The 12,750-nt window shown below is 43.2% G+C and overlaps 1 protein-coding gene across 3 annotated transcripts in view; it reads right to left on the reverse strand.

Annotated features, from left to right (window-relative positions):
- Positions 1 to 1,293: 1,293 nt before the first annotated feature.
- MAML1 (mastermind like transcriptional coactivator 1) overlaps positions 1,294 to 12,750 on the reverse strand; it is a 28,827-nt gene continuing 17,370 nt past the window's right edge. For all 3 annotated transcript variants that reach the window (XM_025207830.1, XM_025207828.1, XM_025207829.1), the window contains 2 exons: positions 11,966 to 12,080; positions 1,294 to 5,869 (listed from right to left, as the gene is read on the reverse strand). In XM_025207830.1, coding sequence (XP_025063615.1) covers positions 4,881 to 5,869; positions 11,966 to 12,080 — 1,104 coding nt within the window. In that variant the 3' untranslated portion in view covers positions 1,294 to 4,880. The remainder of the gene's footprint in view (positions 5,870 to 11,965; positions 12,081 to 12,750) is intronic.

The raw sequence follows: 12,750 nt of genomic DNA on the forward strand, positions 1-12,750 counted from the left end.
TTGTATTACCAGTGCTGTGGTTAGGAGGTGGAGCTGGAGCTTCACAGATAAAAATCTGCTTGTTTTAACAGTAATTCTAACATTTACTAAACAGGAAACAATAAAAAAAAACATTTTAGAGTTGTCCTATGCACGCAGCTCAGGAAATTCTTTCAGTGCCTATTACTGCATAGCTGCCTATCAGGAAATCAGAGGTTAAGAACCCAGCTTCCAAGAAGACAGCAGTGGAAGCTGGTGTCATCTGAGAGCAGGTATGAATTAGCCCAAAGATTTTTGCTCACAGCTCTTCAAGGACTATGCCCACACACTTATTCTAAATAGAACAGAGGCTTAGTTAAGCAATATGGTCAGGGAGCAATTCAGAGACCCCAAACACTTGAAGTAGCATAAATTTCATCACTAAGACGAAGCCAAAGCTTTTGACAGAAAAAAAAAGAATTACTAGAAAGTTAATTCTTACCTTGGAAAAAATGCAATTTTTCAAATCAGTGACCCACTGGAACAGAATTAAGGAGACAATATAAGTTCCTGTTGTAAATGGTCGGCTTCTAAAGCACTTGTGGACTTGCAACATTAAACGTCAGGCCAAGAATATCAGAGAAAGCAGCTGCCTACGTTTTGGAACCATTGGGAAGTTCTGACCTCTTTTTGCAGCATTTGTCTGGTCTCTCGATAGTCTGAAATAAGGAGGATTCAGGAAGAGCAAAGTGACTTCTGCATTGTTACCATTTTTGAACAGATTAAACAGTTTTACCTGTATAACACCTCTCAGTTTGGGGGGAGTTGGCACAACAGCAGAGGTCCACTCTCAGTACCACCAGTCACAACCAACTCTAGGATCTAACAACTAAAATTTGAAAAATTATTAAAACGCCATTAAACTTTGGAAAGAAAGGAATATAGAAACACTAAAAACTCTACAGCCTCTCCACTAACATCCAGAAGATTCAAGCCATGGCATACCTATTCAAAAAGACAATGGCCAACAAAGGCGCACAGGACTGAGTTTAAGATTAAGCTTCATTTTTCCAAGTTCAGTAAAGCTTCCTGTGGCAGGTAGATGTCTTTATCATTTCCTTCCCCCTCGAACTTCCAAATTCCTCCCCTTCTGGGCTTAATTGGGAAAGGATTCAGAGAAAACCAAGTTTGGTTCCAAACAAAGTTAGAATTTGAACATTATTAATGAAATCACTGGATGAATAGAAACCGTCTCTCAGGAGAGAATAATCGCACATGAATGATGAAGGCAAAGCTGCTCAGCTCACACAAAGGTATAAGGTCGTAGCCGTATGTGTTTAATACACTAGCAAAATATTTATTTTTATAATGATAAAACAGAAGTAAAGGATTTCTTTTTGGTGTGCACCAGTAATTGTAGTAAAAGAATAAGGGGATTAATGGGCTCTTTACACATTTCAATGACAAAAAACTCATAAAGGTTAGCATCAATTTCAACTGTTCTCCATTTACAAGCATAAAAGTTACCATAACCCCCAAAAACACATATATAAAGAATTATAGTTTTAAAATCTATAAAAAGTAAAAAATATACAGTCAGAAGATCTAACTCTTATTCAATCTTTAATATAAAACTGTAAACATTATTTACACAAAGGAAATGTGTATAACAAAAATTTGAGCACCCTTTTCAATTGACTCGTGGTTTTTGGAAGGCAGTGGATGTTACACAGTGACTTTTTCACCCTTCTCGCCTAGCCAAAACCTCAGTTTATAAATAAAGCCATGGGCAGCCGGCTAGGCAAGGCTCAGGGGAGCTACATCTTATTGCTCTTAAGCTGCAGCAAATGGAAAGCCCAAGTGCATGTGTTAACAGCTGTGTGTGACAGCACGCAAGGGCAATGCCCAGCCTGTCTTCACTTGTGCACCTATGCACATTTAGGCCTCACTGTCGATGGCCAATAAGCAGTATGTAAACATGGTAACACCGCCACCATGTTATCAACAGTTTGATCAGACTGTGTAGACAGGGACCAAATGACACCCGTGCTGAAAAATGAAAGTCGAGGCTGGATCGCGATCATTTTAACATTGTTCGGATCTTATTCACTCACAGTGGCTGAAGGAAATTATAAACCAATTAGCCTCCATCCATGTTTGAAGAGCACTGAACAGTACCACGGCCACTACAGACCAAGTCCTAAATCAAATCAGGACTTCTGCAGAGAAACACACTCCTGTTTAGCAGGCCAATATCCATCTCAGCTTCCAGAAACAATGAAGGGAAAAGGACATCCGCAATCTCCAGAACACCTACAGGAACTATCCTTTAGAGAGCAAGCATGCTGAGCTGATCTCCTTTACATCAGATTACAGAGCTACAAAATGGATGGACTGTTGTTTTGATGTATTTAGACCTAAACTCTGCATGTGAAATCCCCTGAAGAATACAGTGGATTTTGTCACATAAGCTAAACAGGGGAAAAGGAGCAATTAAGTTCTAACAGGCTGTTATTCCTGGGTGTTTTAAGGGGTAGAGAAAAGGATCAGCAACATTACAGGATGTCACTGTTCGAGAGTATGAGGTCCCAAGTACCCCCAATAGGAAATGAAGGCACACTGGTGCTAAGTTAACACTTAAGAAAAAGAAACACCCCCCCCCAAAACCCAACAACACACACAAACAAGTAACACAAACACCCTTCTCCTGACCGAGAGAGACAGTGAGAGAGAAAGAAAAGAAAACTGCTAAAGTCTAGACTCTTCTGATGAAGTTTCAAGAGCCTTGGACCAATTGTTTGCTTACTGTATCATTAAGCCAAGCTCACTGGCTTTATTTCTTTACCAAAAAAGTTAGGATTAGTCATTTTAAAAGTCAGCGATTTTTCCCTAAAAAAAATCTTAGAACAGTGCCAGTAACCCCAGTGTCGCTGATGCTTTCATTTGTCATTTAAGAATCAATTCCATTTTTCATTTTTTAAATATTTCGATAAGGGTTTAAGTTCACTTCAGAGGAACTTCACCTTCCATTCAGCTATGGGATCCACTGGTCAATGTGCAGTATCACCAAAAGTGAACAGCTCTGACCAGCCCCAACAGTTTAACATGATACAATGCAAAATCTAGAAGAGCGTGAAGGGCAAGACCATGTTTCACGTGTATTGGGAAAGGGTTGAAAGTATTAGTGTTAAAAGCAGATTTTATAAAAAGTGCAAATTATCTGATAAAGGAGCTGCAAATACAGTAAAATACTCTCCTTCCAAAATCTCAAATTTTAGCCTTCACCTCCCCGCTCCAAACCATAACACCTCTGCAGAGCAGAAAGGCTCCTCCTCAAGACACTAGTCTGTGTTGAAGGAAATTCTTTTCGTCATGCTGGGGTTGGCTAAAAAATTAGAAGGAGCTTTACAAAAATGGAAAAAGTTGGCCCACATTTCCCACCCCCAAGGGGTTTGGGAAGGGAAGAGGTATTTGTGCATCTAAAACAAAGCTTTTAACTTTATTTCCATCTCAAAATAAAGGTTAAGGCAAGGTGGTTTGTTGATCGATAGGGGAATTTTTGGTAGCGAGTAAGGATTTAGAACACTGATTGTTCTCATTGCTTTTCTTATCCTGTATGCAACTGACCCCAACACGAGTGCGAGAGTCATCCTGGCTTATCCTGCAGAACCAGCACCTGCTTCAAGAGAGATCAGAGAAGTATCTATACCTGTCTGCAAAAAGATTATCAATCTCACAAATCAGGGGGGGAAATACTTAAAGGGGAGATCTTCACATTGGAACAACCTTGAGACAAGTGACTAGGCCAATATTTTTCCATGCTCCCTGCTCTATTATTGCTGATATTTACATTTTAGGTAAGGACTTTCCACTTCTCGGCCCAGTGCTACTTTCACGCGCTTGATCCTAAAGTGACGAAATCTTGTGCTTATGGAATCTCTGTTTACTCTTGGAGAAGACTAACCTCACAAATCCTGCGTTATAAAATCTAAAAGGAAAACAAGATGAGCTATCACAAAGCAAAGTCCTCATTTAAACACAACTAATTTTGGAAATAAGTTATGAAAAAACATGTGCAAAGTAAATGGGTTTACATCTAATATATTCATAAAGGTTCTCCCATAAGAAAGTCCCTCTTTAACCACAATAAGGTAAAAGCCAAGAACCACGTCCCTCCACAAGAGTGCAAGCTGCAGCTTGGGAGTCCACGATCCGTTAAAGAAAGTCACCAGCCTAGGCCAGCTGGCCAGGTTTTAACACTTTTTGTCATTTATCACCAGCATCCAGAAGCATTTGCTTCAAACATTACTGAGAAAGATCACTTGCTTGTTGAGAATGGCGGCACACACGTCAGCAGTGGGGAGGAGGCCTGACTCAAAATAAAACCGTCTTGCAAACACACTCAGGGGCACGTGTCCTCTCCTCCCGCAAAAACGAAGTGGGAACCGTGGTGGGACAGTATTGCAACTAACAGCATGACAAGCTGGGAACGACTGTGACATGAAGTATGAGCTCCAGGAAAAAGCCCTTCTAGGAAATATTGGCATGATTTTTACTTGCTTGTTTTTCCCCACTATTGTGGGGTTTTTGTAGGGTTTGTAAATAATCAAAAACCTCAGTTTCCAAACACTGCAAGTGAAATTTCTGAAGGGCAGGCTGGGATGCAGACCAATTTGTTTGACCTGTTCAAACGTGCAACCTCCCACAGACACAAAGAGGAAGCACAGCGCCGCAGCGGACTTGCTCGGTGTGCCATTACCATGTCTCAAAGCCCAAATGGGAAGTAGCTTCAGTCCCTTTCCCAACTATTTACTTCTAATGCCTACAAGTCTCCTCAAAGCCACAGGTTTTTGGTCCAACCGTAGTTTAGATTTCACAAAATAAAAAAATAAGATGTAGAAAACAAACCCCCAAACCCTGTTTCAGTGAGTTCTTAACAACTCGTCCAAGTCATTCATCCATTCTTCTGAAGTCCTGTTTTTCAGCAAGTCTATCAGGTCTGTGTCGCCAGTTAAGCTTGGCAGTCCATTATTGCCCACCTGGCTGCTGTAGGCAAAAGGCAGCTCCTGACTGGTGGTTCTCACGGGGTAACCTTGAGTACAGTGCAGATTGGCTCTATTGGGCAGCTGCTGATTTGGATTCTGGTTGAAAGCAGTCAGATCTGGAACTGCCTGGTTCATGCCAGGCAAGACTTGTTGTGAGGGGACCTGCTGCTGGGCAGGTGGGTTTGTCCTCTGCTGTGCGCCTAAGGATGATGAGAGTATCTGCCCAGCGACAGCAGAGTTCATGGAGGCTATGGGTCGGCTGGTGCTTAGGCTTACCTGAGGCATTCCTTGAGCAAACTGCTGGCTGGCCATCTTTAGGTGAGTTTGCTGCAAGTGGAAAGTGGAGCTGGCAGTAAATGCCCCTAAGCCCCCATTTCCTTGTGTCTGGCTGTTCATGTTGGGTATTCCTTGGTGTTGCCAAGATGGGTTCTGGGCCCCCATTGCCGCTGGCACTCTTGCCATCTGTGGCTTGGATAAAGTGGGATTCAGTGGCCCCTTATTGTGCTGCTGAGAAATGCTCGAATTCCCCAAGGTGTTCTGCCCATACCCAGCTGGCACAGCAGTGCCCTGGCCCAGGCTGGGCTGTCTTTGCATTTGTGGCTGTCCGTTGGCACTCTGATTTGCATGCTGAGGAACCATCTGCGTCATACCAGATGCCATGTTGTACAGTCCCCCTCGCTGAATGTTTTGCATGTTTGTGTACTGAGTCACACCCCGATCCTGCTGACTGGAGCCCGACTGGAGAGGAGGAACAGAACCATGCCCAGGTCCCATCTGAATCATGTTCTGGGTCTGAGAAAACATCCGTGGACTGCTGGAACTGGACTGTCCTAAATTACTTACCCCGGCCATGGTTGAAGAGGATCCTGTAATACAGAGCAATATTTTCTATATTTAATAGTTCTTTCCAACTTATCCAAAGTCTGTCCACACACCTTTTAGACACTATAATACATGCATACAGTAGCAGATGCAGTTTTGCAGATGTATTTATCAATTAATCTATGTAATATACAGCAGCAATGGGAAAGTTCTACTCTACGAGCTCCTCTCTAGCATCAGCCTTGGGGTGCAACGGTAAAGAAGTTTCTCCACTGTCCTCCCAGCTAGTACTCTCTACAGATACAGGCAGATACAGTTATGTAAGGACACTGATTCAAATGCCACTCTTCCTAGAAATGGGGAGAAACTTTGATCAGCAATGGCTAGATTTTTAGAGATTTAGGCTCCAGCAGACTCCAGCATCTTGTGTATTGGTGTCTCCACACTTAATGGTGGCAGGGTGCTTTAACTAAAGCTCATTCAGTGAGCTTTAGATAAAGCTCCCCCGCCGCCATTTTTAAGAATGACACATGAGATGTTCTGGGTGCTTTAATTAGAGTGGCGCTCAGAGCCACTAATTAAAGCATACCCCCCTCTGCCCAACTCCCAGAGCATGTGTATAAACACCCCCCACTGACCAGATCTTTGTTTACCTGTGATCCTCATCCACCTTGTTTAAGCCCTTGAAAAAAAGCTGATGCAAAAGGGAGGAGGTCTCCTCCTTGCCATTTTGTGTGACTTAGTCTTAATGCTAAAATGCAGGTGTATTACCAAAGTAATAATTTTTCAGGGACTCAACCAGGATGGAGTAGAATTGTACTAAGACACTAGGATGCTACAGCACCACTCAGGGTGCAGACATGTGAATTGACTTTACTATGTAGCAAGGGTGGAGCAGACCCACAGGGCACACCCCTATTATGTAGTAAATCTTTTGAGCACAGGGTAAAACTGATCCTTGAAAAATAGGTAATAACTTTACAACATGGGAAAACGATGACGTAGAATATGCTCTCTCCCTGCTCCCCATCAATTTATTATTGTTTCCAATCTGCAGGTTGGTTGTCTGTTTATTGTAAGCTGCTCTGAGCCCTCTGGAAAAGGCAAGGTATAAAACTAAATAATAAATACATTTTATCCTGCGGTATACGATGTATGCAAACCAGCTCCTGCATCATCTAGCAGCCAGATGCTAGAACACCACCTCCTGCAGGCAGCTAGCTCACTTACTGCAGAGTGAATTCACTAGAGTAAAGCCAGGATAAAATGCTGCGTATTAATCATCCTGTGGATCCGCACCCTTATGTGCTTAGGGCATGAATGCGGTCCGTCTCTCATGACTAATGTGGGCCTAACAAGACAAGAGCAAAAACTCCCTATGGGTTTATGTCCATGAACTGGTAGTACTGGGAAAGAGGGTCACGGTGACACACAGCATCAGGATGTGGAGTGCAAGCTCCCTGTCCGACTTACCAGGGGTAGGTACAAGATTCTAACCTAATTTTACAGTGTAACTCAAATAGTTTCTTTTACTGGTAAGTCAGTAGAAGTCAAGTTGGCTTTCAACCCCAGAAAGATGCCAGAGCATATTATTCAAGAAGCAATGTATAGACACCTAAACAAAAAAAGTAATAAAGATACGACAGCCAATGTGGGTTTGTCAGAAACATAGTGTCAAACTACATCTTTTGACAGGGTAACTAGTCATCTGGATAAAGGAGAAGAAATAGTTGTGATATCTTGAGGTCAGGAAGGCCACTTCCCACTCAACAGTCTCATACACAAGGGAGGGAAGAAGCAAGCCCTCCAAATTCTGGTGACCAAGCTGTTTGATAAAACAATCCATCAGTAATTAGAAATGGTTCTCTTCAAACTGGGAGGGTATTTCAAGTGAGGTCTGGCAGGAGTTTGTCCTGGGACTTGTTCTATTTGATATTTTTATTAATGACTTGGATTACTGAATACAAAGTAGATTTATATAATTTACAAATAACATCAAGCTAGGAGTCCCCACAGGCACTTTGAAGCACTGGATCAGAAATCAGTCCAAACTTGACAAATAGAAATGGACTGAAAACATCAATCTGATATTCAATACAGACAAAGGCAAAGTGACACGCTTAAAGATAAATCAAATGCACAAATAAAAGGTGGGGAGGGACTGGGTAGAAGGTGGTACTGAAGGCAAAGAACGTGGAGTTATAGAGAGCTGCACACTAAACATGAGCTAACAATGTGATGGTTCCCCCCAAAAAACCCAATCTCATTTCAGGATGCATTCAGAGGAGTGCTGCACGCAAGACCCTGGAAGTCATTATTCCGCTTCACTTGGTGCTGGCAAGACCTCACATGCAGCACTGGAAGAGACTGCCTAGGATGGCTGTGCAGTAACCTTCACTGGACATTTTAAAGAACTGGTTAGATCAGTATTTGTCAAAAATGATCTATATATGAGATAAAACAAGTTCCTGCTTCTGTGCAGGGGGCGGTGGACTTCATCTTCCAGCCCTGCACGTCTTTAATTCTATCATCTACTTTAGCAATTTTCATGTTAAGTACCTTTCTGTTTTTTATAATAATGCATTCAATATGCCTGCGGGTAAAACCAATAATCAGACAGGTTGCAATTCATCAATCTGGTCAGGAAACCAAAAAGGAGCCTTTTTGTCAACTCTAGCTAAAAGCTGTTTCTAGATGGCAGATTCCTACCTGGAAGGTAAAATATATACAGTGAAACAAAAAACTATACAGGAAAGTCTGTCTGAGACACTTCCACTGTAGGGTCTGGGATGAAACGTATCTAAGTTGTAGGGGCTGCCTTCCCTTCTGAGATCCTCATAAAGCTGGAAGGAGCCACTCTCTTACCACAAATGTGAGTGCATGTTTTTTATCCATGCACGAGACAACGTATGCAAATGTGGGATCGTTTGAATGCTAGGGTTTCAAAGTCCTAAACTAGCAACATAACAAAGGGGAAAAAAGACAGAGGTCGTGACAAGTAGAGAAAGTCTGCTGTTCTGCCGTGCAAAAAAGCAAAGAGGTGGTACGAATATTAGAACAGCAAGTGAAAAAGTACCGAGAGTCAGCATATTTGTAGGACAGAATCAAGCGCTTTTCATGCTGCTACATGTCATGCTTACATGACCGACACACACTGCATTTCACACATTTACTACTGCATTTCTTAGCTGGCAGACAGAGAGTACAGATGAAGTACTGTAACTCTTTGTCTGAGGTACAGTATTCACCACCCCTCTTGCATACCAACTGCTTACAGGCATACAAAGATTTCTTTTAACAAAGTAATTTCTGTTATTTAGCAGAGAAAAGGGCATCTCTGGCTACAGAAGCCACAATTCATATCTCTGACTAGCAAACTGATAACCATATTCATCAGTGTCATTTAGATTGGGGTAGTCAAGCTGTGGCACGTGCCACAAGTGGCATGACAAGCCTTTGTGTACAGTACTAAGGAAGACCGGGGAGGGGACAGATATCACAGCAGTAGATAGGGCAGAGAGCAGAAAACAGAGCAGCAAATCAGAAAGGAGGCACAGGACAAGGGAGTAGAAAGCAGAGCAGCTGACTGAGCAAGGGAAGGAGATGGGAATGGCATTCGGGAAGGGGATGGAGCTAATTTGTGGCAGGCCTACCAAAAAGGTTGGCCCTCACTGACTTAGAATCATAGAAAATTAAGGTTGGAAGGACGTTAGGAGGTCACTTCTAATTCAACCCCCTGCTCAAAGTAGGATGAGCATCAAATAGACCATCCCAGCCAAAGCTTTGTCTAGTCAGATCTTAAAAACCTTCAAGGATGGAGATTCCATAATCTCTCGGGGTAGCCTGTTCCAGTGCTTCACTACCCTCCTAGCGAGAAAATTCTTCCTATTATCTAACCTAAGCTTGCCTTGCTGCAACTCGAGCCCGTTGCTCCTTTTTCTGTCATCTACCACCACTGAGAGCAGTCCAGCTGCATCCTCTTTTGAACCCTCTTCAGGTAGTTGAAGGCTGCTATTAAATTCCTCTTAGTCTTCTCTCCTCTAGACTAAATAAGTCCAGTTCCCTCAGCCTCTCCTCATAAGTCCTGCACCCCAGCCTCTGAACCCTTTACACTGCCCTCCGCTGGACTCTCCCCAGCTTGTCCACATCCTTCCTGTTGTGGGAGGCCCAAAACTGGACACAGGACTCCAGATGTGGCCTCCCCAGTGCTGAATTGAGGGGAAGAATCACTGCCCTTGATCTGCTGGCAGCGCTCCTCCCAAAGCAGCCCAGGATGCCGGTAGCCTTCTTGGCAACACGGGCAACACTTGGCAACACGGGCATATTCAGCTTCTTGTCCCGTCACCCCCAGGTCATTTTCTGCAGAGCTGCTGTCCAGCCTGTCCCATGTGTAGGATTGTTCAGTCCTAAGTGCAGGACTTTGCACTTGTCCTTGTTGAACCTCAGGAGATTCCTTTTGGCTCAATCCTCCAATTTGTCTAGATCCCTCTGAATCCTAGCCCTACCCTTCACCGTATCTACTACTCCCCCAAGTTGGCGTCATCTGTAACTTGCTGAGGGTGCACTCTATGCCATCTTCCAGGTCGTTCATGAAGATATTGAACAAAACCAGCCCTGGGACTGACCCTGGTGCACTCCACTTGATAGCAGCTGCCAACTAGACATCGAGCCATTGATTACTACCTTCTGACCCCGAGAATCTGCGATAATAGATCTGAGACAGAATCTCTGACTTAGGTAATGGTATCCTGCCTATACACTTCATCTTAAAAGTTGCGTTCCAGTGGCAATGCTGGGGTCCTGTGGAGAGGAGGGCAGAAGGAAGGAAACGAGCATTATTTTCTTCCTTAAGTGTCTGCTGATGGAAGGGTGGATGAGGCAACATTTGGATATTAATAAACAAGCAAAGCAGTTACTTGCCCACTAATAGCAAAGATTCATCCTGGTATTAAAAAAAAGTGGGTTTACTGACCTCCAGTGCTTCCACATCAATTAGGCTATGCCACCCTAGTGATGATGACAACTCGTAGTTATCAATGTTAGTAAACTACAGATGTATATTAGGGTTCCCTCCTCCCCCTTCCCCAATATAAAATATCACTCCAGAATGCAGGAGATCAGAGCTTATATTCCTCACTCAAGTCAACAAGTATGAGGGCTATGAAGTCAAAAAAAAGTCAGCCTGCTAGGGGTAGGATAAAAAGCACCTCGTGTTTGTCTCTAGTTCAGGGGACTGACAACCTACAGCCCGCAGAGCCAACGGATCCAGCCTATGGAGCTGGGGTGTTGGAACCCAGAGGCCTTCAGGCCTGGGTTTTGACCTTTGTGCCTGAACAAGACCTCATGGACTGGCCATTCAAGGAATTACACATTTGTTACATCTCAGGGTGGTAAGCATGTTGTGTTACTTTTAACTAACTACAGTATTAAAATTGTAACTGCTGAAGGCTTAATACATTTGTTATTGGTTAAAAAGTAACCACATCCTAGTCTTAAAATTAAGACCTGTTACAAGGCCCGATTTAATGTTACTGAACCTAACGGGGAGCTTGTGCAGTGTTCCAGCAGCAGGGGAAGGAGGTGGGGGGGGTTCACCTGTGCAACAGGCAGCAGAGAGAAGTAGCAGCAGCTGGGTCACTCTGGCCTGCCGCTGGAGTACATTGCCAGCCAACCGCTGCTCTAGTGAGATCTTGTGGTAATTACAGGAAGTTGAGTTTTTCTCTCAAACATAACACAATTCAACCTTCCCATGCTAGAAGAAAGTTGACTATAATACAGGGTCTCCATGGGACAGGAAAGGAGGACAGATTCCTGGACTGCCTGAGCCCCCGGAAAAACAATGGCACTTTTCTTACAATCCTCTATCCAAGCACTTTAGACTATTCCCAAAAGAGTACTGAAAAGTTGCAGATTTAATATAATGCAAAATCAATTAGCTGCAATCAACATACAAGGGAGGGAAAGGGGAGATTATTCACTCTCAGCGAAAATGAGAAGACACACTGACATGCTTTAAAGTGCCATGACAAAGTAAGAGAACAGATAATTAAGTTATCAAGAATAGGGACCTTGAAGACACTCTACTTATGTTCCAAAGGAATCTCTCCACTTGCTTTAGTTCAGCTGCCAAGTCTGGTTACCTGTAAACTGTCCGACCTGCGGCTGGTAAGGATTCTGTGGCTGGTCCTGGTACTGAGGGGGTGGTCGGGTCAGGTGTCGCTGGAGCTGCTGCTCTTGCTGCTGCCGCTGTTTCTCCTAGGAGCGGTCCAATAGAAGGAAATTAGAAAATAAAAAGTCTGTGCTAGACTTCAAGTGAGACTTTGCACAGGGTAAAAACAAAGCTACCTGTGGTTTGATCACAAACTTGCTAACTTTGTGAATCCAGAAGCATGCATCTCTTCCTTAGAGTAGCGATTCTCAACCAGGGTGCCACAGCACCCTGGGGTGCCTTGACATCCTTTCAAGAGCGTAACACAATGTTAGCACTGTTATATGTGCAAACGAGATTCGTAACATAAACATTCTGACCTGCTGTGATCTATCTGAGTTCTTTGCAACAAAAAAGTTTCTCTAGTGTTTTCTGTAGTCAGAAAACAAGTGAAAACTGGCATTTTCTGAGAGGTGCCTCAAGTCTAAAGAGAGGTGCCTTGAGTCTAAAAGAAGGGGTGTGAGTCTAAAAAAGACTGAGAACCACTGCCTTAGAGGGATCAAATGCAACACGTTTAATTAAAAAAAAAAAAAAAAAGGAAGGCCAGGACCAAGGTGACAGATTAGGAAACAAAATGAGATTTCCATTACAAAAATAATGCAATAACTGGAAGCCAGGGTGACAGAAACATGCAATATAAAGTGTTGCTGCAATGTGTATTAAAGCCCTAAGAGACACTATGAGGTAGGAATGTCAGCTGTTCATTCATCTGCAAGT

Source organism: Alligator sinensis, unplaced genomic scaffold (assembly GCF_000455745.1).
Source record: "Alligator sinensis unplaced genomic scaffold, ASM45574v1 scaffold741_1, whole genome shotgun sequence".
NCBI lineage: Eukaryota > Metazoa > Chordata > Crocodylia > Alligatoridae > Alligator > Alligator sinensis.